Here is a 26576-nt window from a genome sequence, read left to right on the forward strand (position 1 = left end):
CAGCGCCCCCGATGCCTCCGGCACCCCGGGGCCTTCGCCCCCAGCACCGCCGACGCCGAGCAATATGGCGAAACCTAAGATATAACAATAACTAAAGGTTCGCAACAGAAAATTGGGAAGGAAACGCCAATTTTACAGGAATCGTTTCAATGAAAATCAGAAAAATTGGCAAATTCTGATAAGAAACGATCGACCTTGACAAATCAAGGTCTGGCCAATAGCGAGACTTAGTGGGAATCGAACTCGTAACATCATGTACTAGATAATTCAACATACACCACTAGACCACGCTACTGGTTATTTATTTATTTATTTATTCTAAACAGACCATTGTGGCATAACAGGAATTCCTAAAGCGCCACAATGGTCAAAAAATATAACACAAAAACAAAAAACCAAATAACAATTAAACATAAATTAATACATAACGAAAATAATACATATGTATGTATGTGCATTGGATATGTTTTGAAGTATAAGGTGATAATTTTTTTTGTCGAATTAATTTATATTGTATTTACACTGCATTGAACTAATCTTAGACTTTATCAACTGAGGCTTTGAAGAGGCCCGTCTTCTATAAGTTATTTTCATTTCTTTGAAATTTTATGAGCACGTACACAACAAGTAAGTATATTTGTATTTGAATGTGCATTTTTTCTGTAGCACTTGCATGCAACGAGAACGTACATTGCTTATTTTTAGCTGTCAGCCAAATAACAGGAAACGACTTTACGTAAGAATTCCTTTTATACTAGGTCTGATATGAAATGCGAATTTTTTGAAAACACGTGTTTGTGTGTTTGTACTTGCTAGTGACACGTGTGTCATTCTTTTCTTCTTATCAACTCGTTGTGTTATTATAGTACATAAAACCATTTTTGCAATGTGGCTATTTACGTCTCAAACTTCGTGGGGTATAAAATGCTTTGATATATGTATGTAGTAAGATGCGTGTTTGATATACACATGTACATACGTATTGTTGTTAATGTACGTATGCAGGTGTAATATCATGTCAAGAATAGTTGTAATCTTATGAAAATAAAATCTTGCCACGATTTTTTGAATTAGTTTTATATATACTTTGAATGGTTCAAATAACAATTAAAATCTGTAACAAATACACTTTTAAATTATTACACTTTTTCTGGGTATATTATAAGTAATGTCGGTTTACCTAATAATGGACTTTTAAGCTTATTCGTGTCGAGAGCCGGTAGTGTTGTGGAAACTCGCCAACTATCAAATAAATTTTCGCCAAAGATTTAAACCGGTGAATTTTTTATTCTTTTCATTTTATATCATTCCATTTCTCTCCCTCAAATCTACACAACACATTCCGTACAAACAATATGCTTATAGGTAGTTTTAACTTAAATTTTCCTGTTTATCTGTGCAATGATACGAATTCGATCACTCGGACCTTATCGTGACTATGACTGACTGCAAGTCACCGCATCAACTAATATAAAATATCATCATTGCTTTATTCAACGATATTATTGGTTAAGCGATTTTTACCAGTGAGGTCGTTCAAATCCTGGCCAGAGTCGAAATTTATTCGATTTTCTCGACGATTAAAAGTATGTACATACGCCTGTCTGTGGATCTATGGATAGTTAATTAATTTAGCTAGGCTGTCTCCTGTTAGAATTTACCAATTTATCTTATGGTGCTTACGGACTAAACCAACGACGATTTTGGGCCAACTTTTTAACCAGCAGTAGCGTACAAAATATCGAAATAAAAATTAAATTTTAAAATTGAAATTAAATATCAAAATCAAGCTAAAGAGCGAGATTGAGCTAAAATTAGATCATCGTTGATGTTTTGAATTACAACAATGTTTTGAATTACGACGATACGCATTTAAAACCAGAGAAATATTATAATTTCTCTGCTTACGAGCGAAAAAAAATATTGTTAAAGTCGTCACGAGATGTTACTGTATTTCCACGTGGATGATCCATAAAAAAAAAACAATTCATAAAAAAACGCGGTGTCGGATGTCGGTGATTTGTCAAAGGGTTTTTTTTCTTTCGTCGAAATAAAATTAATAATCACACATTATCCGATAAATTTTACCTCTGAAATGATTTAATTACTTGATTTATTTCGACGAGAGAAACAATTGAAGAATAACAAAATCCGTTTGATGTGACCGACAACACCCCGGGTTAGCTTCCATCGTTGGATCACCCATACTAATACATGATATATATTCTCAGTAACTGCGCATTACGGGGAAGTAAAAATAATAATTCTTTGATTTTTTTTCGATCTTAGTGCGTATCTTCGTAAGTCAAAACATCTTCGACAAACAAAAGTCGAGGATTACCTGTATGTGATTGTTGATGATCTAATTTTAGGTCAATCTCGAAAATTTATTTAAATTGTGCATGTTCTGTTTTAACTTTCAATATTTAATTTTAATTTTAATATAATGATTATAATTTTATTTTGATACTTTAATTTAATTTTAATATAATAATAATAGTTTTAATTTTGATATTTAATTTCAATTTTTAAATTTAATTTTAATATAATAATAATAGTTTTAATTTTGATATTTAATTTCAATTTTTAAATTTAATTTTTATTTCGATATTTTGTACGCTACTGGTTTTAAAAGTTGGCATGTGGGCCGTTCGTTGGCTTGGTGCGTACGCACCATTATACAATTGCTGTGACGGATCCAATACATACATTCGGCAATCCCGTCTCGCCAATTCATCTAGTCCAAATTTTCTAAATGTTGAAATTAAATACACGCACAACTCTCATCCAACTCATCTCACACATTTTTCTAATTTCATCCTTCCTCTCACTATTTTACATCCTTCGGGTACCATACATCATTTCTTTCGTCCATTCTTCTAGCCAACTGCCCATTGTAATTTCTATCTCTTCATTCTCTCCGTTTTATCAACTACCCTTGTCATACTTCTAATCCACGTATTCTGTTTGCTATCTCTCCTCGTTATGCCTAGCATACAGAGACAGCGTACCATACTCCGTCATCACCGATAAATCGGTCGTAGATCTTTTTTCTACAGGCAGAGTAGTATTTTTTTAATTTAAAAACGGCGTTATTCGCATCCTAGTTTTATTCGTATCTTTATTTCCTCTTTTTTGTTTCCGGACATCAGAATTCAGTGGGTCAAACTTAAAACAAAGTTCTCTGCTCCGGTAAGTAAAAGAAGGTGATTTTTTGTTGCTCAGTTCTATTGAACATTAGTTTGATCTTATGTACGTTAATTTTTAGTCTTATTATACCGGTCCAGCTGTGTTAATCTTTTAAGTAAGTCAGCTGGAACGCGCATTATCTGCGAAATAATATTGTTGAAAAATTCAACATCTGCTGAATGTCTTTTATGAAAAAATAGTTGCAGTGCAAAAATATATGCATATCACGACCAGGGCCGCCGAGAGGGGGGGGGGGGGGATTAAAATTCCAGGGCCTGGACTACTTGAGGGGCCCCGTGTTGGGACGTTCGATATTGATATTTTATATTATTCTACATAAAAATATATATTTCTTTAATGCTAAATGTTATACGGCGTACGGCGAGCATACTCCTTTGAGTGAGCGTACTTCTTTGAGCATACGAGCATACTTCTTTGAGTGAGCCAGCATTATGTATATCTGATGGTGGTTACGTTAATCCTAACCACCGAGAGGTTTCCGGATTCGAGCCCTTGGTTGACCTTGAGTGAAAAGAATTTATAAGGAAGTATTTCTGATCAGACTTAGATATTTGTGACTCCAAGTCGATCGTTGAAGTTTAAGAGATCCTATCAGAGTTTTGCTAATTTATCTAATTTCATTGTTGAAACAGTTCCACATCAAATTGGCAAAACCTACTATGTATTGGTCACCATTATTTGAATATGATTTAAAATTTACAATCTATAGATTCATGTATGCACAAGTTTAATATCATAGGTGTCTAAATATATTTTTACTTTATCTACATACATATGTACGTAGTAACAATAGATTAAGTTTTGTGATCATGCAAAAATTCGAACTCGAGATTTTGACTGATTCGGACTCGGATCATGATCTAGAAAAAAATGTGTGTGTGTGTGTGTCTGCGTATTTCGGGGATTTTATGAACACCGTTAGTCGTATCGAACTGAAACTTAGTATTGGTTACTGAAATTCTTATCGACACGACGTAATTTTTTTTAAAACTGTGTATTGGACTTAATGCATCATCTTTGCGTCAAATGCCCAAGTTTCACATCATCATCGGCTAAACACATCGATCATAGATGTTTTATTGATATGCGAGTATCTCACAATCAGCTTCGGTAAATTTAAAGTAATACAAGACACGACTCGGAATTTGTCAAGAATCGATCTAGCAAATCGGATATTGTGATTGATAAGTATAATTTCCTACGTGCAGATTCCCGCGTTCTAGTCGTCCTTGTCGATTTGTGTACGTACATATGTGCATATAAGACAAAATGTGTATACATATTATATGTATGCGCGTGTCGTATGTCGGGGGTGCGCCGAGTCGGGAACGTTCGGTCATCATCGACAGTCGTCGGTAGCGCCTCTAGCCGTTCAGATCGCACCGCTCGCGCCGATCGCGCGCGCGATTATCGTCCTTACGCCCGGGCCATAAGGCCGCGTTTCGCGTCACAAACAAACCACGTGACATGCGCCGCGCGACTCGACTGCGTCTATCAACAGTTGAAGCCGGCTATCGTCAGACGCGCACCGCTCATTTCGCCACTCACTCATCTCTTTCCCTGCCTTCGATGCACAATGAATATCTTCCAAGGTAAAACGCATCTGTGTGTTCCAGAAACCCTGTGCGTTTCTGGAACGTTCCGGATAGTGCGCAGTTCACTTTTTGCATGCTGTATAGTGTATATACATGTGTACGTGTATGCGAGCGGACGGTGCCTACGCAGTTTGTTTTTGTTTTCGAATTTTCAGCTGTTTACATTCTGTTATGTATGGCTGATTACAGTTTTGCTGTGTGGTAATCTTTTAGAGGTTATGTTGAATTTTGTGTCGTGAATAATAGAGTTTTTCAGCAGCGATTATTTTCTCGTTTGTATTATATGTACATGTGTATATCGTACGTTAAGGTGATGTTGAACCAGGGCTTCGGAGTCGCTAAAAAAATCACGACTCCGACATTTTACTACAATGCGACTCCCGAATATTTCCAGATACATAAGTACAGTCGTAATTTCACCAATGAATTCAACGAATGGTCCAAGTCTCGAAAATCTGGCATAGTAAATTGCACTCATTTGATGTACTGACTTGTCTAATTTCGACCCTCTCTTTAATTTCACCTCACTTGGTCTAATTGTGCTTACTAGAGGTAGGACCGGAAGCGTGCTTTTTCCAGGAAACAGGGTGTTTTGGGTCTATTTTCCAGGAAACAGGGCAAACTACAAAGCTAAAGATCATAAAAAAAAGGTTCATCATAAAAATGAACAAAGCACGGCGAAAAATGAACAATGAACTGCGCAAAGTTGGTCCGCTCTTTAGTGCTTACACATTACTAAGCAAAACTTGAATAAATGCGAAATCGGAAACAGATTCCGGTTAAAATGCCCCGACTCCGAGACTCGACAATATTTAGGTAGATAGTAGAGTTACAAGGTAGGGTTTCTGAAAACCCGGGTTTTCGAAACCCGATGGATCCGGGTCTAATATTTTGAAAACCTGACGGATCCGGGTTCAAAATCAAAATCAAATTTTATTTATTTATTTATTTTGTTTCATTATACAATTCTAAAAACATATAATAAACAAATACAAATATAATAGTGTAATAATCTAAATATAATAGTATATGTATGTATACTCAATTAATTTTCATTTATTTTATATTTAGAAATATTTCATTTCATAAATTACCTTTAAATGACTGATGACGGTTCGTGTGTTGAAATTTATTGCGAAAAGTGTAGTTTTTTCTTCTTTGGTTAATATACCTACATATATTATAATATTCAAAATAGACTCAACTAAAAAATAGGTTGTTCGATAAATTCAAAACATTTTACAATAACTAAATATATGTATGCATCTTATATAAAGGAATGTGAAATATCGACAGTAAAACTAAATTTCTAAGATTAAATAAAGGATAATAAATATAAAAGAAAATTCTGCCAGCACCGTAATCCCGGTAATCAGACTAGTTTCAGCACCGGGATTCACGGTTCCAGAAAACACCGGGATCCCGGGATTGGAAGCCTTAGTAGTAAATATTAGTTAGTGCTTCGGCGTCTTTTTTCACCAAATGCTCGCGAACGTTTTACAAGTGAATCGCTGGTCTTATATTGTTTTTCAGCATTAATTCATATGATTTTCCAACATCGGCTTGGAATATTTACATATATGTATACCTATAGATTACATAATGTTTGTGTAGAACCTGGCGTTCAGTGCTTTTCATGGTTGATGGAAAGAGCGGGAGGGGCGACTTTTTTTGTTGACCACTCTTTTCTTAGTGTCCGTATAATTAATTATCATCCGCTCAATAATCCAAAATGTTAAAAGTTAAAGTTAAAAGAAAAAAAAATTGGTACGTTTTATATTGGACATTTGATATGTTTTAAATTTTTTAATCGAATATGCAATATCGTGTGAAATTGATTGCGCCATAACTTTGTTTCCGTTTTTGCCGCATCGACCGTGCATAACTGAAATAAGATCGCCATATTACGTCGTGTTTATGATACATAGTTGTGTGTTGTTTGTTGTTTTCTCGTAATTGTGACCAAGTACTTTTACGACTTGGCAAATTTGAAATAATCATCATATAAAAGTGTTTGTTATTCCTTTTGATCATTAGTTGATGTATCACGTTTACGCGTCCTCGTCAGCGGAGTCTCTCAGATGAAATATCCAGTGAAAATTATGGGACGTTATTAAAGTGCAATATAAATCAACTTGTTTGTGACGCAGTGGACTTGCACAACTGCGTCATGCCAACGAGCCGTTTACGTCACAGATATTGACCTTCACCTGATCGGTGCATTCGTCAAGGATGCTCGAATTCTGTCTATGAAACTTGTTCTATTCTTTCGGAAATTTCAGTTATTCAACTTATGAAATATGCTCTTCTTTTTTAATTATGCTTTCATTATATCACCTTTTATTCTGACGGCTGTAATTTATTTATTTAGGTTTAGGTTTCGACTGAGAATGACGTCAGTTCATTTGAAAATTTATCTAACTTAATTGTTGTGACGGAATTACCCTCCTCACGTATCTCGCAAATGCGGCTAGTCCGAATTTGTTGATTGTTGCAAGCACACATTGTATATACATATGCTTGCGGGTTGTTATTAATGTATACCTAAAAGGTATAATGTGTTTGGATGTGTATGTATGTACATGCTTATGTACGTTCACAATTAGCCATAGTGTCGATTTAGGGTGACTTGTCATAGCACTTTGTTAGGGCTGCCATGATTGTCGAGATGCCGCCTGGTTCATTTGGCAATTAAATGATAGGAATAATTTAAAAACTCAAGATTTTAACTACAATCAACAAATTTGCAGTTTTATTTAAATATTCTTACCTCGCGAGCTATTTGAACTAAAATATGGGAACACTTTTTGCATTTTCATTTTAGTATCATAGGAAAAGGAGGTGGATAATGTAAGTGTTGGAATGGTATCCTAAAGCAGCGGCTCCCAACCTGTGGTACGCGTTGATGGTTGGTGGTACACGAAAAAAATCAGTAATGGCGGACATGCAAGACTGAATGATTTATAATCATAAATAGAAATATTTTTTCTATAATTATTAAACATTATCTTAATTAATCGTAATCGATGATTGAAAAACCGGCAAATTGATACCGTTTTATAGAAGAAAAATATAGAAATAGATTGAATGCAGAACCGGACTTTGTATATCTCGCATCATTTGAACTGAATTTTAAAAAAAGTTCCTCGAAACAAACACATGAATCTCATTAAATTTATTTTGTAAGGAGAGAAATTTCTTAAAACACATCCACTGCGTCTTAACATTCCATACCATGCAAATCTATATATGTATATATATAAAAATCAATGTTTGTCTGTTTGTCTGTTACGTATGCGTTCCTATACCATTCAACCGATTGCGATGAAACTTACAAAAGTGATTGTTTGCATGTCCGCGATGGTTTCTGTAAAAAAAATCCCCCAAAAACGGGAATGAGTGGCATTGCATGGCAAATAATTTCAAATCAGTTCGCAACCTACGTTGTTAGGGTAAAATAAATAAACAATTTAATAATTGTAAAAGTGTTCGCCGCCTGCATTTTTTCGACAAATGGGAACGGGAACGGGAATTGAATGCGTTATTGTGGCATTGCAACGCATGCCGGGTTCAGCTAGTACTATATAATTACATTTGCAATAACAAATATCACGAAAAACAATGTATATTTCTATATGGTGGTACAATTTAGCGTAATTAATTACTAAGTGGTACGTGAGTCAAAAAAGGTTGGGAACCGCTGTCCTAGAGAATATAAGAGGGTGAAAAGAAGGCCGCAAGGAAGACGGGTGGACGTAATTAGATAAATTTGTGAAGATTTTGACGCCCCCAGATTTTGAAGCCCGGGACCGTCCCTCCCTTCGCAAGGTGTATACGAGTAAGTAATTGCAGGTCGCACTGTGAATTGTCCTTTATAGTTATTTTTCTTTAGCTATTTTACATATTTATTTGCATATTTATCTGATTATTTGCATATTTATCTATTTATTTATTTTACAAAAAAAATACATATTTATTTGGTTGGGTTACCCCAGTCCAAAAATTTATTACATTTTAAATTTTGCAATCATTTATATCAAAATATTCCCCATCAGGGAATATTTTGAGATTTTTTTCTCACTTCAAAATTTTTATTGTATAAAACGGTTGGTAACCCCTTTTTTAAAATACTAATCGATTAATTAGAAGGCTTTAAACAATCTTCTAGAAGGCTTTAAACAATTAGACATCATCTGTCCGTCCGTAGTAAACATTATTATTTCCTGTTTTTAACTATTCGGCTCCTTTGAGAGTATTATTTTAAAATAAAATGAAGATCCCTGCTAGCAGCTAAATAGTGTCTTACTTACAGAAACAAGTATTTAGTTAACAGTAATTTCATACAAAATAGTCTCATTGAACGGACATAGCAGGTACTAATTAATATGTATACCATAAGTATTCATTGTAGTTATTTATTTTCAAAATATGCGATATCAATATCAATTTCTTGACTGGTATTCGTTTAGTCGAAAATAAAAGGTTCACGACCAAAATATAAACTACGCCCGAAAAAAGCTTACACTACTGATACACCTACGTAAAGGGAACAGCCATGCTCAGTGCAATGGAATTGAAGCCAGTTTTATTTCGAAATTAAAGCTTCTATACACCTCTTTAATTCGCTAATTGTGTAAATAAACAGTTTCAAGGTCGTTCAGACTTGCCGCGGACGCCAATGGATTAATGATACGTCATCACCACTCGACTAGAACGCTACTGAACGCAGCGTAAACTCGAGCATGTATGCAACTCGCGTGCCTATATAAATTGCAATAGATACATGTTTATAAAGTTTTTTGCGTTTAATCCTAACACTTATTTTAAACATTTTCAGTGTACATAATAAATAATGTTTCGCGAATTTCTCACCCGCGAGCCTTTATCGAATTTTCCGGCTGACTGACCCGACGACTCATCTCGTACTCGTATTATTTATTTATTTTGATGATTTCACCCCTGACATTCACCTGACCCTTTCTGTTATGTATATAATATATGCATGAGTATCTATGTATGTACACGACGCGAATTGTATTTGTAAAACTCAGAATATTTAATCGAAGTATTAAAAAAAAAATAATATATATATATATATATATATATATATATATATATATATATATATATATATATACATAGTCTATTAAATTTATAAAATTAATAGACTATTTAGAAGGGCGAAGGGACTAATAGACCTACCTCTACTAATAAGAGTTGGCTCTCGAGACTTTTATTTTCAGTGGTACGCGAGTCAAAAAAGGTTGGGAGACGCTGGCTTAATGTATTAACAGAGGCTCAATGTTTGGAAGGATATCAGCACTTTTTAAACGATTAATAAAGAATATAAAAAGTTAATCCACGCCGGATTCACCGGATATTGATGGCAATAAAAATTAAATATGAAGAGTTTGCTTGTGCAGCTATAAAATAAATTTAGTGTCCCGTCAATTGTGTAGATGGTGAAAGGTATTTTAGTAAATACAATTGTTACCGATTGTCGCACGAATCTCAAAAAAGAATCTGTAGAAATATGCTCCATGTTGAGTTTTAATAAATTTTAATTGATATTATTCATGTTTTTTTCAATATAATTTTAATTCCAAAACATTTTTGAATTTTTCTATTATTTTTTAATTGTTGTGTTGTCTTTAAATTGAATACATATATGTATATAAATTTGATTAAAATTCATCGAAAATATAAAATAGATGCTAAAATTGAACATTTTTAATGCCCTAAAACGCTAAAATGCAAAAATGAAAATGTTAAAATTGACAAAAATAGATGCCCAAAATACGCGTCGCTTTAAGTATCTTCGTCTAAAGCTTATTCAAGTTAAACAAATACACTGAACTACAAAGCTTCATCACAAATCGTAGAATATTTAAAAAAAATGAAATCACTTAAATACGTATATAACTAGCAAAATTCAAGTAACTAGCAAATTTCCCAAGGCACGTGCCGAAACGTGCGTTACTGTATAGTGCAAATAGAAGTAGTCTGTGCACTGCTGTCTCGGGCTGTTGAAATGCAGTCCTCTATAATATAAATAGATTAATTCTGGATTGGATTTCCCATCATAAATGTATGTATAGTCGTCCGAGTTCGAGAGCATATTATGTATTATTTACCTTTGCTTTTTTTCAAAAATGTTCCTCAGTTATTAAAAAATGTGTTTGCAAGCAAGCGAAAGTTAATTTGGAAAGACATTTAGTAAGAGATTTTCGGAAAGCTTAAATTATGAACAAATGATTTCCAGGAACCCTTTTAAACCCATTGGATGACAGCACTGTAATGGACATACATACAAAATACAAAAATAGATGAGTAACTCTATGATATTATTTATTTCCGTAGAAAATAATTCATCGTCACGTTTGGAAAATCCGTGCACGGTTACAAAGGTCAGGTTCATCAATCGTGGGCGTATTTTCCGGCCGTATCTATTTCCATCGTATTTGCGTATGAGATTATCTGTTATTTACATGTAAATATTATATACCCCGTAATTGTGCATATTTAGGGATAACTAGTACATTTGTACTTTGAAATAAATTATACATTAGTATCGCAACGACCTGTTTATTGAAACAAACTACATATTTGAGAATCGTCATTTGTTCCCAGGACTAGTATTCGTTAAAAATCACATTTTTATTTATTTATTCTATGTATTATGTTATCGGTTGTAACTGTAAGGATTTTCTTGGTGGAACATAAGCATTAATTACAACATCTTGAGGTAATATTCTCACGATGATTCGAATTTTTCGAATTAGTGGTACTTACATAATTGGTATTTAATTTTTATCCTTAAAATTTTGGAATTGTGAAACTTTTTTTAATTATTTAAAGATTTTAAAGGACTGTATACTTTAGCGAGCTTTTTTTCACACAATATTTTTTCGTCATTCATTTTTTTATTATAGGTTTAGCTGTAGTTCTTTGATTTCAAAGATGACTGAAGTGTTTTATGTTTATGTTTTGATTGTTGCCAGTAAATATAAAATTTGCTTTTATATTCACTGCTTTATTTATTTTTCGAGGATTTCATCATAGAACACTGTTCGTTTACGGTATTTCAAGTATTATTCTTATTTAGTGAAATTATTCCTATATAAACGCAATCAACGAATCTTGTCGGGTTTCTTTGAGTCCTTATCTTAATCCAAACGAAACTGTAGCGGTTAATTTGTCGGGTTCAGTCACTCAACTTGCGTGGAATGAAAAAATGACAGATGTTTTATTCCCCTATATGCAATCTGTCCTATATGCAATCCTTCTGTCCTATATGCAATCTCTTTTACAATATCCGTAGATATTTGCGTACAATTTACACTATTGTCGACGCCCAAATTCGAGCTTTCAGATGGATATACCGATTTTTTTTGTGCTCTGCTTTCCGGAAAACGGGATTGTGAAACGAAAGACGCGTTTTATGTTTATTTTGACGTGTTCGCTGTTTCCTATACAAATACTGTGAAGTTATTGTGTGATTTTCTGATTTTTTGATTGTTGTCACGTGTACCTAATACAAATAAAAACTGCAGAATACGGTTTCGTCTAAAAGTGATATTCGCAATTTTAATTATAGTTTATTATATTGTCGAGCTTATTAAGTGTTTTATGCGAGAGAAAATTCTTACCACGTTCGGACATTCAAAATAGCACTTGGATGCAGGTATGCAATTTGGTGTGAATTTGGTCCTAATCACGAGCATTCATCATAATATCCAGAGGCGGATTGACGATTTCAAACAATAAAGCCTTCAAGTCAACTCACAATATCCTGTGACCCACATGTGTGATTCTCCAACTAGGAATAATTGGAGCGTGTCTAGAGATAACATGGTCGTGTACAAATATATCTACATATACGTACATATGTATGTAATATAATAAATCCGTATATAATATATAGGAAATGCCTTGTGAAACTTCCTTTGAATAAGTTTTTAAATCTTATTATATTATAGTTAATGTTCTTAGTTGAACTGCGATCTTGAAAATAGTTTTGATTCTTATATGTTATCTATGTATGTATGTACATAAGTAGATTGTCTATATTTCGTTCTCGTCTACCCTTTGTGGTGGCACTCACCAAGTACATATTGGTTTCTAATTAAGTTTTCAGAATATGTCTGAATACTTTTGAGCTTAAAAGTTTTGTATTGTGAAACTTCTGCGATTTATCAAAATTGTAACTATTTATTTTAATTTTATTAAATAGATGTTAAGATAAATTTAATACTTTTGTTATTGATATTATACGAGGAAAAACTTAAATTTTCTTCAAACGACGATTTCTGGTTTTAATTAATTTTCATATTTCGTTATACAGATATGGTATATTTTTATATACATATGTACATATATTGAATTCAACCATTACAATAATAAAAATATCATATATAATTTTTATCTAATGCGCGCGTGCGTGTGAATGTCCGTTGTCATGCTCCGTCTCTCTTTCTCCCATTGGAATCTTATATCGTGGAAAGAGACGGGGCATAGTGTGGGCTTTGCACAAGTCTCTTCGTTCACATTTATAATATTTAAGATTTAATTAATTTTTTTGAAAAAAAAATCGTATTTTTATTTTATTCTATTGCTTATGTCGGTCGATCAAATGGGGGATATTTTACTGAGTGCACAAGTATGTGCACACAGGCCACTAGTAGTGATATAAGCATGTATCATTACTGTAAATATGTACCAGTGTACATCTTTTTCGAATTAAGTCACTCTTAACGTGTAACCTTCAAGTGATATGTGCGCATGTCGTTGTCAACACCCCAAAACAATTTCAGTCAGTTAATGGAATACGTGATAATTAAATTCGTACACCTTATTGCCCACCTCGTTTAAATGTAGCCCCAGGTCCTTACGCACAAGATTAAAATCACGAAGGGTGAATTCGATCAAACGGTAGAATTATTTTGTAATTTTGTACACTTCACGTCTTGGTGAGTTCATATAAAATATCATATTTCTAATAGATAAATACCGAACAGATTGGTGTATTGATTTATCTCGATTGTCTTCTTGAAGTAATCCAACTTCTTGCATATTAATGTCAAGATTTCTTCTCTACTTTTTCTGCCTTTATTTTAGATAGTATTTTAGCGTGGACGTGTAGATGGGTGTAATTAAGCTCACTAGTCAAATATAGTCGCAGTCGAATCCTGTCATTTGTGTGATAGCTTGTTTTTGTTTGCGGCCTTTTTTTTGTTAAACAACTTTCCTTGTAATTATTTTTATGCTAAAAGTGTTTTTGATGGAAAAACTTAGTGTAGTAGTTGAGGAAAAAGATATATACACTAGATTAAACTAAATTTCAATCCTTTTCAAATTTTATTTTACATGTTTCGCCCTGTCAACTAACCCTACTATTTTATTTTTTGTACAAATTGATGTTTTTAAACGCACTGTAATTATTTTAGACGAATCAAATTTATGTGATATGAAACTTTAGGATCTCTACTTTTATTTTAGTAAAACAAAGTTTGCACGAATTTGCACTTTAAAAAAAGAATCAATAATAACACTGTTCGACACGAAAAATGGTTCAGAGACGAGATATGACTTTTCTTATAGATCTATGCCCAGTGAACACGAATCTAGTAATAAATAATGTTGATTGGCTCGAGATTCGGAGATATGTTTTTTAAATCGTGCGATTTTTCTATATCTTGGTGTTGTTCGGTCGACGTCTCAAAATCTGTCAATTTTCTGTTCAAACTGAATATTGGTATCTATAGTCAGGTATTTTATCTTTCATTTGTAGTACTTTTCAGCTTTCAAATCTCTCTAAGTAGTCGTCCAGTTCAAATTAAAAGTCAAAAGTACGTATTTTCACTTGGGATTTTTTCCCACTGTTAATACTATTTTATATTGAGTATTTTCTATTGAAACGTGTTTATTGGGATAGTGTTCTGGCCACAGTATTTTTTGTTTTCGTTTAAAAGGGTTAATTGGAAGTGTGCTGAATTTTAAATCGGTAAAATTGCGAACTAAAAGCTCGTACTAGTATTTACTCGTATTTACACGAATCTGAATTTATTTAATAGGGATAATATATTAAATTGTCTTTATATGGGAATTAAATAAAATTTCACTTAGAAAAATTATATTTTGACTATTCTGGTGGATTAATAACAAAAATTCTATTGATAACTGATTTACCTCGATAAAATAAACGAAAAAAAGTCATTTGTCGAACAGTGTAATTAAGCGTATTTGGAACTCCAATTTTCTACTTATTTTCATTCTTTATTTATATTCCAATATCTTAGGATTCTGTCATGTCTATGAACCGGAAGCATCTACACGATATCATAAGAGAAAGCACCGAAAGGCTTTTTATTCAAAAATTCAAAGATTTAGAAGAAAATAATTAGTAATCGTTACAAAGTTCTCTCCTGCAAAACTTTATGAATTTTGAAAAATTATCAACAATTTTAAGATTGTTTAAAATCGTCAATAATTCGCATGTAATAATAGTAAAAGCTATTTTCTGGGAAAAAACGTAAAAAAAAAATTTTGGCCAGGTTTTCAGGCGAAACCACTGCTGCGGTCGACGAGCATCAATCACATTCGTTGCAGTATTGTACATACATACATGCAAAAAAAAACTGGTGCGCCAAATCTGTACCGTTGCGTCCTTTGGCAAACCTAACCACTGTTTTCGGTGATATTATTGTGTTGACATACATAGGTCGACAGTGATCGATAAGAGTGAATCCCATATTTGAAGGAATCTAGGAGAAACTTGTCGAAATATTAAGATCTTACGAATTAACAATGACATTAAGATACGCCCATCACTGCTGAAGACCACGAGCGCTTCCCGTGCCTTTTTTTTTTGGTGTGTTACCATGAGTTTGGTGTGTTACCAAGTGTTTATCTATTTTATTTATAAAAAAAGCTGTTCCTATTTGAATGAATATTTTTAAGCTATAATACTCCTTATATATTCAAGCATCAATACACTTAAAGCAATTTATTTGATTTTATTTGAATTATATTCTTCTGTGTCGACTTGTCTAAGGCGCGTGTGCCTTCTTATGTGTGTATTCATAGTCGTGCGTATAAAAGTTTATTCGTAGATTTCTTAATAATATTATTGAGCAAAAGTGTTGCGATCATAATTTTATGTACAAAAAAGTGTGCGCGAAAAACGGAATATTATAAAATAAAACTTTGTACGGCATTGTTTATCTCGAGCGCGGTGAGTTTTCCGTCGTTTCTTTTCTCGCAAATTAGACCGCCTCCGTCGCATTCTCCCCCAGCCTCTCTTCGTTCCCCTTACGGTGAATTTTCGCGTAAATAATAATGTGCCGCAAATTTCCACGCAAATAGTGTAAAAGGAAAAAAAATCTCTTTGGCATTCTCGCGCCTTTGCGCGCACCCGGTGTTTTTCCAGTGCTAGCGCGAGAAGCCGAGAAAACCGCTTTTCCCGGAAAAAATCCGACTCGGTGCGTTGCCTAATTTATTTGCACGTAAGCGTTTAACGGATAACCTCACAGCCTTGTTGACGATAGACGCTTTCAGTATCTTCGTCTAAAGCTTATCAAGCTAAACAAATACACTTAACTACAAAGCTTTTCATCACAAACCGTAGAATATTTAAAACTAAATCTAAATCACTTAAATAAGTATCTTCGACTTATATTTGGATTTTGGATGGATTTTGAAAAAAAAAATAATATCGCTTGCTAAAATAATAATAATTTGTACGCAAGTCAAAATGAGCGAAACAATTGTTTTTTAACTGAGACTCATTTCATTCTAAATTCATAACAATTATTTAGAAAGAAACCATTTTCATTCTAAATGATTTAATGATTAACCAGCAGAATAGACTAGCGGTTAGCATATAACCAGTGGCGGACTGGGACTGAAATCAGTACATGCCAGGAGGCAAAGGGGTCCCAACCAGGGTTAAGTATTTTGTCCCCCCCCCCCATATAACAATTTCTTATTTCCATCACGCTAAAAATCAAGGGCAAAAAATAAATAAAATTTAAAAAAATGGGATTTAACAAATTTAGGTACAAGAAAAATGACAAAAGCAAAATAAATCCATAAATTACATTGTATATTTCGTTTTAATCCTTGTCCTAGGTAAATAGAATGCATCATAAAAGAATGCGGCATAAAAGCAGCTTTTACTTTCGGTAGAAAACAATCGGGGACGTCATTTCAGCTTTTTCTTGGGAGGGGCAGGCAAAGATTGGTCAAATTGAAAAATTTTCAATAAATCTTGTTTATATCGGAATAAAAATGGAAAATATTCTTTGCATACACCTTATTGAGTTTTGAAATATGAAAAAAATAAGCTTATTTTTGAAAAAACATTATGTAAAAAGCGAAAAAAGCGCCCAAAATCGACCATCAAACTGAGTACATTTTTACACTGAAATAGTTTAAAAGTTATTTAATTTTACTGAGGGCTCTTTTTTTTTTAACAGATAGTGGGGCCCACATACCATCGGGCATGTTCGTTTGTATGGCCAGTCCGCCACTGCATATAACGCTTTGCTATAATGGTCACGGGCTAAATTCCACTGGTTTGAGTTTGTTACTTTATTTTATTTTATTTTATTTATTGAAAAATCAACAGACAACAGGATGTACATACATAGATATGTATAAAAAACAAATAGTAAATATATAATATATGTAACATCGGAGTCCAATAACAGATTAACTTAATTATAATTGATTATAGAAGTATTTTATGTAAACTTTAAATGTTTAAATAAGATCGAACGTCGATCCTCCGATTCAAATGGGTCCATTATCAGTGTTTTGGATGTGTAAACAACGCAATTTCTGTTGTAGAATCAAAGCCAGTCGGTCCGGAAAAATAAAGAAGTACAATGTACATACATACCTATGTACACTTAGTATCTTGGTAAATATGTATGCGTACATACACCCAGATGATTCCGATACAAGTTTCGTGTGTTTAACAACGCATTCAACCTTTTTTTCTGGGCGTTATTCTTCTCCTCGTCGGTGTTGTTGTTGTTCATTTGGCGGTTACTTTTCTTGGCATCCTACGCCGTAATTTGTATCCCAGAACAGGGCCGACTGAGGTAATCGAAATGAAAATTTACTATTTCGGGATTAGAGAGGCTGGCGGCGAACATTCCGTTTTTATCTGCGCGTGTGTTTCAGCATGTATAGGTCGAGATTAGGAGGGGATATTTGTTTCCCTATCCCCATACTCTCCCCTTCGTAACACCTACCGAACCCTTTGTTTTCATTTTCCGATAACTTTCACGCAAAAATCCAATAAGGATATTTTCATGGATATCAAAATTTCCCGATGCATATTTTTATGCGACAAAAAGGTTTCGTATGTATTTGCAAAATTGATCCAGTGTATTTTAATAAATCAAAATTAATTTAATGTATTTTCCAATTAATTAAAAAAATATTATTATATTATTATTATTTCAGTATTTTCCAATAATTTTTTTCAAAATTAACCCATTTATTTTCCACTGCATTTTTCAGAAAACGGATATCAGTCATTTATTAAAAAATCTGGATATACATACATATATAATACATAATATATAATTTAAAAATTATGTATATTCTAATTACATTTTGATACGGTTAAGCATAAAATGTAATATTAATCTATTGGATAAATATTGATTTTATACCATATTGTATACAGTTGCTTTTTCACAAGCTCTTTTTAGTTTAGCCCGTCAAAAATTTGTGATCTGATTTTGAACCAATTCCACCCTTTTAGATTGCTTCGGTATTTTACCGGCATATCGGGGTTAGATTACATTGAAGCAAGCAAATGTCTCCGATATGAAGCTAAATGAGTTAACGAACTCATTTAAAATTACATCAAAATCTTGTGTCAGAACGAAAAGATGACAGCTAGCTTTCCAAACCCGGCTTTCTATCGCCCCTTCACTACTCATAATTATTTTGTAGCGTGCGTATGTTGTGTACATACATTTTCAAGACATAATCATCTTTAATATGAATTTAGTCACAACACATTCAACCCCCCTCAGCACTGTTTAGGAAATATTATCATGTTTTGAAGCAATGCATTCCTCTTAGAATCCCGAATGATTCGCGTTCAAAATGAAAATACCCTCCACACAAAATTGTTGATGTACATATGTTATGTAGATATATTATAACTAGATTTTCTGTAATTCAGAAATTCAAGTTACCCTTTGTTTGGATATTTGCATGCCAACGTTGAATTTCAAATCGTAAGTACTTTGTGTAGTTTAATTCGATTTGTTCCATCGTTTTAATTAATTAAGGGAATAATTAAATTGGCTGGACTCATATATACATATGTTCGTTTAAAAAGCTCTCAGTTTAGATCGTGAACTTCGGCATGTGCAAAACTTGCACACTGTTCTTATATCAACTCAGTTTTCATAATTAATATTTAATTTTTAAAGATGATTTAAAAAAGAGATATTTTATACATGTAAAACTTTTTATCGTGTATTAGTATGGCGTGGAATGTAAGGATGTTTAAAATATGTGCAAGATACCTGATCTTTAAATGAACGAAATTTCAAATCGTGAAGTCGAGAAACAACTCTGGGAAAGTTTGCAAGCTCATTGCGTATATCAATAAGGTATTAATTAGTATGGTACATAAGCTGGTGCAAAATGTAGTGCGTCGAAATGAAACGACCGTATTCAAAATCAAGAGAGCGTCAACTGTAATTTAACCCTCGGAATAGCGATGTGCGGTGACCTTGAAATCGAGGTATAGGGGGGGGGGGTGTAGGTGAGATATAACCTCCCTCAAGGTGACTTTCAGGGGGAGGAGGTACATTCGATATTCCCGACGACCTCACTTTTAAATAAAAGCACCGCTCACCGACTATGTATTTACTATATACAATACTGTACATATATGTATGTATATGTACATACATACATATGTATGGAATATCATACGGATTTATATTTATCCGAAACATTGATATCAAAATATAAGCGGTTCGTATCGATATTTTTATTATTCTTATATGAAAATAATACATGTTTATCGATTTTTTCGGGCTGTGGAGTCGTTTATCTACCATCGACAATTATCCGATTTCGATTTTCAATTTCTACCTGTCATGCTCATTCGAAAGGATTTTCTCACTTTTATTAGGATTCCAAGTTTCAATGTTTGCTAGTCTCTAAAAGACAGACATAGAAATATTGCGTTGAAATCGGCGTACATTTGGTATTATATTATATATAGTATATGACATATACTATATGTAGTTTGTTAGTAATTCAATATCCACATATATTATTAAGCAAAAAATAAATAAATGAGATTTAAATACGAAATGGGAGTCGCTCGATTTTTCATGACTCCTACTCCAGCAAAAAACTCCAATTCTGACTCCACAACCCTAGTATATAATATTATTTGCGTTATGACTCATAAAATGATATGACTCATTCGTTAAAAATCGAATGACGTCCAATTCCAATTTCGTATCTAAATTTAATTTATTTATTATTTTGCTTAAGTTATAATAAATTTTACTTTTTTGCTTACTTTATTTATTATAAATATACTTTCCAATATATGATTCTTTTTTTACATACCTCCTTTACGTTTTTAATTCTCAACAAGGAGAAAAATACGCCCACAGGATAGTACATACATTTTTTTATTGCATATTAAACAAGTATGTATGTATATATATATTTATGTGCTCGGTTCGATCGATTCCCGTTTGCTTGAGTCTCATCATTTCTAAATTTCTCGTCTGCTTGTTATTGGAGATAAAAACATATATGTGTGTATGTACATACTTATATCTACGCAATTTTTTACATAGGGAAATATTTCTTTTTAATATGAGGTAAAAATTAACTATAAAAAATGAAAATATAATAAGTATTGAATTCCAACCATTTTTTTTTTAATAATTTTAAGGTGTGTTAATAGCTTAAAATTTGAGGAATGATCACAATATTTCTCGTATATTAAAGATATTTCATACATGTACATTTGTATAAGAAGAAAAAAAAATGTTTGAATGCGTTCAGATATTTCAATACATATTTTACATACACATTTTTATATACATACATATATACCAGGAAGGCCTAACAGGTAAACCCCAATGCGCCTTCCTGGCCAATTAAAAACAATGCAGCTTTTTTTTTATTACATAAGTCGCTGATAAACAAGACATACTATATAAATATGTACAATATAAGTATGAGCCGTTATAATTGAAAGTGACATAAGTCCCCTTTTCTTCATTTCAAGAAATATCTCGCAAGACACTAAATATAATGTTTTGCGTTCAATGATATTTAAAAATACTGGTGGCCTATAATACGTGTTTTTTGCTTTTCCTTGATTCTGGACATATCGAATTAAAATAAATGATTTGTGAATTAAGTTAAACAGAAAGTATTTTTGGAAAATTGGACTCGCCACTTTCAAATACATATAACGGCTCGTATATTACAGTCGAAGTGTATTTTCAGTTGTAATATATTCCAACTAGCGTTTTAGGCCATTCACATTCGAATAAAATTCAACTGGTAAATTTGTATATCTTTGTGCGCCATTTGTATAACAATGTACGCCAGGTTGTAATATAACAAGTTGAGTTTTGACAGCTCGAATATTTTAACGAATGCCTTGGAATTCAATAATGCGTTAATATTAGCTAGGTATTACGAATACAGGCAATGACTACTTTTTTACGATAACTCTAAAAAGTGTTCAATACAAAAATGTGACTTTACAACTAAATTTACTAATCGAGTGACGTTTTCACGAAACCCGAACCTCTCCATATAACCTGGTAACAACTTATTATTGAAATGTATTTTCAGTTGTAATGCATTTTGACTTGTTAGAATGTAAATAAGTAGTGTACATATTAATAAACTTACGTGGGTAAGACGGAATATATTCCAACTAGTCAAAATATATTACAACTTGAAGATACACTCCATCTATAACATAATTAACACATATGTATGTATACTATATACATACATAATGTACAAACTCCCGTTCAAGCAGGCGAGAAATAGTCGACAAAACGCGCATAAAAGTTGATAAATTTCAAGTCGGAGGAACGGAGTATTTTGAATACATACCTTAAACTCAAAATTTGAAACAAATTTGAAGACATTCGTTTAATGTTATATTTATTATGTAAAAGGAAAAAAAACGCACGAGGAAAATTGCAAACGGGAAAATACCTCAATAAATATTTTTTATCTGATTATAAATTTGCGGTCATATCGCGTAACTAAGCGTCTTATGTATAACAAAAATATCAATTCACTTAATCGACACCATCACATAGCTTAGTTTTAATCGTTTCTCACTTCATTTTTGTTAGTAAATTATTAATGCGACCACAATATACGTTTTCACATTCTCGGCCGTGGCCGACTTATTCTCAGACTGCTGAGGCGAAAAGTGCTGAATCTTTCGCCAGAAGAGAGACAATAATAACACTATTCTTACTACGCGTTATGATTTCTGACTATATGTGGAAGCTGTCTTTATTCGTTACTATGAATGTGTGTGTATTGCAAAATGTAAAGCTGATTTGCACGCTCAATTCAGGCAAATTGTATGACCGTTATTTGACAAATAAATGGTATATTAACTATAAACTACACACTACTGGTTAAGAAGTTAAGATCTCTGCGCAACAAGTTATTGTATTGCATCACTCTTATGTATGTACATACATACGTTTTGAACTTTCCTGGTTTCATCAACTCATTGCCCGTTTTATTAGGTACGAAAGCATCTACATATGTATAGAATATACCTATACCATTTTCATCTAGGTTTCTTATAAGCAGAGTGAAAACCATTTATAAAAAGTTCATCGTTACATTGCTTTAAAAAACATCCCAAGCTAGATTTATCTTGAAAAATAATATTCATATTACATGCTTTTATAAGGATATTTTATTATTTTTTTTTTTTATTGATAACGATTTTTTTATTATTTTTTAGTATTAAATAACAATTGCAGTTTAATTGGTAAATGTATTTACATGTAAAACGATTGGTATTCTAAGAAAATTGTTATTTTTTTCCAGTCACAATATTATTTTAATATTTGAAGACTGAAATATCTAAAACGCCAAAATAGACTAGTGGTTATCATATAATGCTTTGAACAAAGTGGTCACGGGTTTAAATCCCACTGGTTTCTAATGATTAACCAGCAGAATAGACTAGTGGTTAGCATATAACGCTTTGCTATAATGGTCACGTGTTAAAATCCCACTGGTTTCTGCTGGGCAGACCTTGGATTTGAGACTCCAGGTCGATCGTTTCCTATCAGATTTTGCCAATTTAGATAAATTTTCATTGACACGGTTCCAACAAATTGGCAAACTTACACATTTTCTCGCAAATCTCGAGTTTTCAGCTGCTGCAAATTTACAAATTTGATCATAGATCCAAAATTCACGTTTTCCGTTCCGTCGTAATTAATGTACATACGCTAAACTAAAATTATTTAGTGGTGATTTTTCTCAAAATTAATTCCACTGTTAGATATTTCTTGTCTTTCGCCAAGCATATAAATAATAGTCTTATGCAGTTATTATTGCGAGGGAGGTATTACTAAAAGCTTGGTTTTTTGCGCAGGCGGCTTGTTGTATGGAGGATGAGTGGGTGGTTGAAATGGTGGATGAACAACCTCCTACTCTTTCCGTTGTTAATCCCAGTCCTATTCGACCTTGAGAGTATGGGGGGGGGGGGGGTGCAGACGTGCCTTATCGGCGGAAGGGTGGTCTCAGCCCCCTTCTGCCTCTCATCTCTTCTCACCCGTGACAATCTCGACCTCTTCCGAATGCGCCCGCGGATAAGGGCTAATCGAATTCAAACATTCTTACAATTAATTCTGTCTCTGGATGATAAAACGATTGAATTTACCGCCACTTTATGGCTCTTAAAGGACTAATGTCGGATATGCATATGCATATTCGTATTAAGAAAGATTTTATCGCAATTCTCGTAATCCATTTAACTAGTGCATCAATGGTAACAGATCGTTATTGCTTACTCACATTTGTGATCAATTCTGTTCGAAACCCACAATTTTTTTAGAATATACAGCCGTGGACTGGATACAGTGAGATTGCTTCTTTGAAAAATCGATCAAAAACGAGAAAAATACGGAACAGAACGGAGGAGAGTTTTTAGAAGAGTATCCTTTTAATGTTGCTTGTACCGCACATCGCATTAATTTAAGTTGTTAATTTGATCTCTCACGACCCTTGAAAATGTAATAAAATAATGTGAACCCTGTTCCCTTCACTCGATTCGCTTGTTTTCACAATTTTCAATAAAAAAAGATGAACTTGATTTTAAAATAGCAAAAAAAAAAACCAGGAACGAAAACGATAAAAAAATGCGACGAAACCACTATTTTAGAAACACTGATTTGCGTAAACTAGATAATTCCGTTTTTTTTTTTAAATAATAAGCAACCCAAGGAAGACAAGTCAGATTGAACATTATAGGAATTCCTAGTAAAATGCGATGCAGGCTGTTTCAAATATCCGAGTATTTTCAGTCAAAAGCATTGTTTACAAGTTGGCTAATACATTTGTCCATAGCTGTATTGTAGTACGTATGTACCTGACAGACCGGACCTTATATTTTTCTTAAATATTCTAGAGATTACATTTACATTTATGGTTTTTGTAGAAATTTTTGCGATTTTCATTCATGCGACGCCTTGTTCAATTTCTGTTTGCAGATTTGGTAATAGAATTATTTTGTGATACTTTTCCGTAATACGGCTACTTCGATTTGACCAAGTCGAAACTATTTATTGATTGAGTACGTTGTTGTAATCATTCCGTTAGATATTGGTGTTATTCGACTATCATTACCTTTTATAAATACATTTTGCACAAAACATGTTTTACTTTTCATGTCATTAAAAGCCTCACGTGCCCAATATTGTTACTGTTTTTACCTTACCCTAAATTTATTGTACATATAATATGTTTTGTAAACCAAATTTCAATGGAGTATGAAATAATAGTCGTATTAAATCGCATCGACCCACTCAACCAATAAATCTGTGCAAGTTTTTACACGAATATACATACGTACATATATGTATGTATGTATATATATTTATAAAATCTCATTCGTGGAAATGCAACCACAGTTTAATTTGTTTAAAAATCGCGGTTACGGTGCGACGTTTATCCTCAATTTTTCCGAGTGGATGTGAAAATATCTGGCGCCGGGTCATTTTCCCGTCGGTTTTTCCTGAGGGAAAAATGTATTTGCTCACCTGGCTCGACTCTCTGTGTTTATCAAACACATTCACATGTACACATAATTTTCCACAGGCCTGGCTTTATCTCTTCTTTTACATAATAAACACCTTCATGAAGCGTTCATTTGTGTTTTTTTTTTCATTGGACATTAGCATCTAGTATTTTTTGAAATTCGGAACACTTTTTCGCCGGAAAATTCCCGAACTCATCACAGACTCAAATAGGTGCGACTTTTATATGATAAAGAGAGAATAAATATGTACATACATATGTACGTATGCATGTATTTACATGTAGAAATATTGATCTAGCTAGTGCAACAAGCTCGTATCCTCGGGCAAGTTTTATTAATTTTCCTGTTCTGTCGCCTACGACAAACCTTCCATTATTCTGCTTCGTTCGTTTTCATGGATCTTGTATTTACTACATATGTACAAACATATATAATATATTTATAATGTATAAATATGATTTTAAAAACAAACACTAAATAAAATAAGCCAGTGTTGTATTTTGTGAAAAAGTTATTTTATTTTACATACATATATTTTACTCGATTTCTTTATATTACTTTTCGTTTTTTTTTGTTTGTCTTATTTGTATTTCTGTATTATAACTGTGTGTTATAATACAGAAATGTGTGTTATAATACAAACCCCTTGGGTCCATCGGCTATGCAGTTTTTCCAAGTATTCTTAAATAAATAAATATGTACATACCAGCAACATATAATGCTTTTGAGCAAAGTGGTCACGGGTTCAATCCCACTGGTTGCTGCTGGCCAGACCTTGGATTTGTGACTCCAGGTCGATAGTTTCCTATCAGAGTTTGCCAAGTTATCTGATTTTCATTGAAACGGTTCCAACAAATTGGCAACCTTGCTCATTTTCTCGCGAAATCTCGAGTTGTCAGCAATCTTGAATTTCGCTGAATTGTATAAAATGCTATTATTTATTATTATTATTATTTCGCTGAATTTTATAAAATGCTAAATGGTGATTGTTGAAGTGGTTCCAAGCAAATCGGGTACTACTCTCATCTGTCGCCATTATTTGAATATAATTTATAATAATAGTGTTATTAATTTATAAAATGTACAAATGTATAAATTTGGCCATAGGTGTCGCCCTGGAGCAAAACCTGTAATGGCACCATGGTAAATATAAAAAATGGTAAATATATTTTTTTTAAATAAATTTAAATTAAATTATTTCCATAATATGAAAATGTATCAATTTCTTGGTATCTGGACATGTACCCTCTGAATATGTACCCCCCGGACACATACCCCCCGCCAAAAAACCCCTGGACATTAACACCCCGCGCAAATAACACACCCCGCCATGGATAAAATTTGTTTAAAAATAGTAATAAATAATTAATAATTAATAATAAAGTCAAGTCATAAATAAGAATAAATTGAGTGTGGTAGAGTATATTGAATTTCAATTTATA

The 26576-nt window shown here is 32.9% G+C and overlaps 2 protein-coding genes across 2 annotated transcripts in view; both read left to right on the forward strand.

The window, feature by feature from the left end:
• Window positions 1–26576, forward strand: part of Hers (Histone gene-specific Epigenetic Repressor in late S phase) — a 224163-nt gene that overhangs the window by 53161 nt on the left and 144426 nt on the right. The window lies entirely within an intron of this gene.
• The window catches only part of LOC143910669 (uncharacterized), an 81533-nt gene continuing 59470 nt past the window's right edge, over window positions 4514–26576 (forward strand). The window contains exon 1 of the mRNA XM_077429249.1: window positions 4514–4802. Within this exon, the coding sequence (XP_077285375.1) occupies window positions 4514–4802 (289 nt within the window). The remainder of the gene's footprint in view (window positions 4803–26576) is intronic.

This window comes from Arctopsyche grandis, chromosome 1 (genome assembly GCF_051622035.1).
Source record: "Arctopsyche grandis isolate Sample6627 chromosome 1, ASM5162203v2, whole genome shotgun sequence".
Lineage (NCBI taxonomy): Eukaryota > Metazoa > Arthropoda > Insecta > Trichoptera > Hydropsychidae > Arctopsyche > Arctopsyche grandis.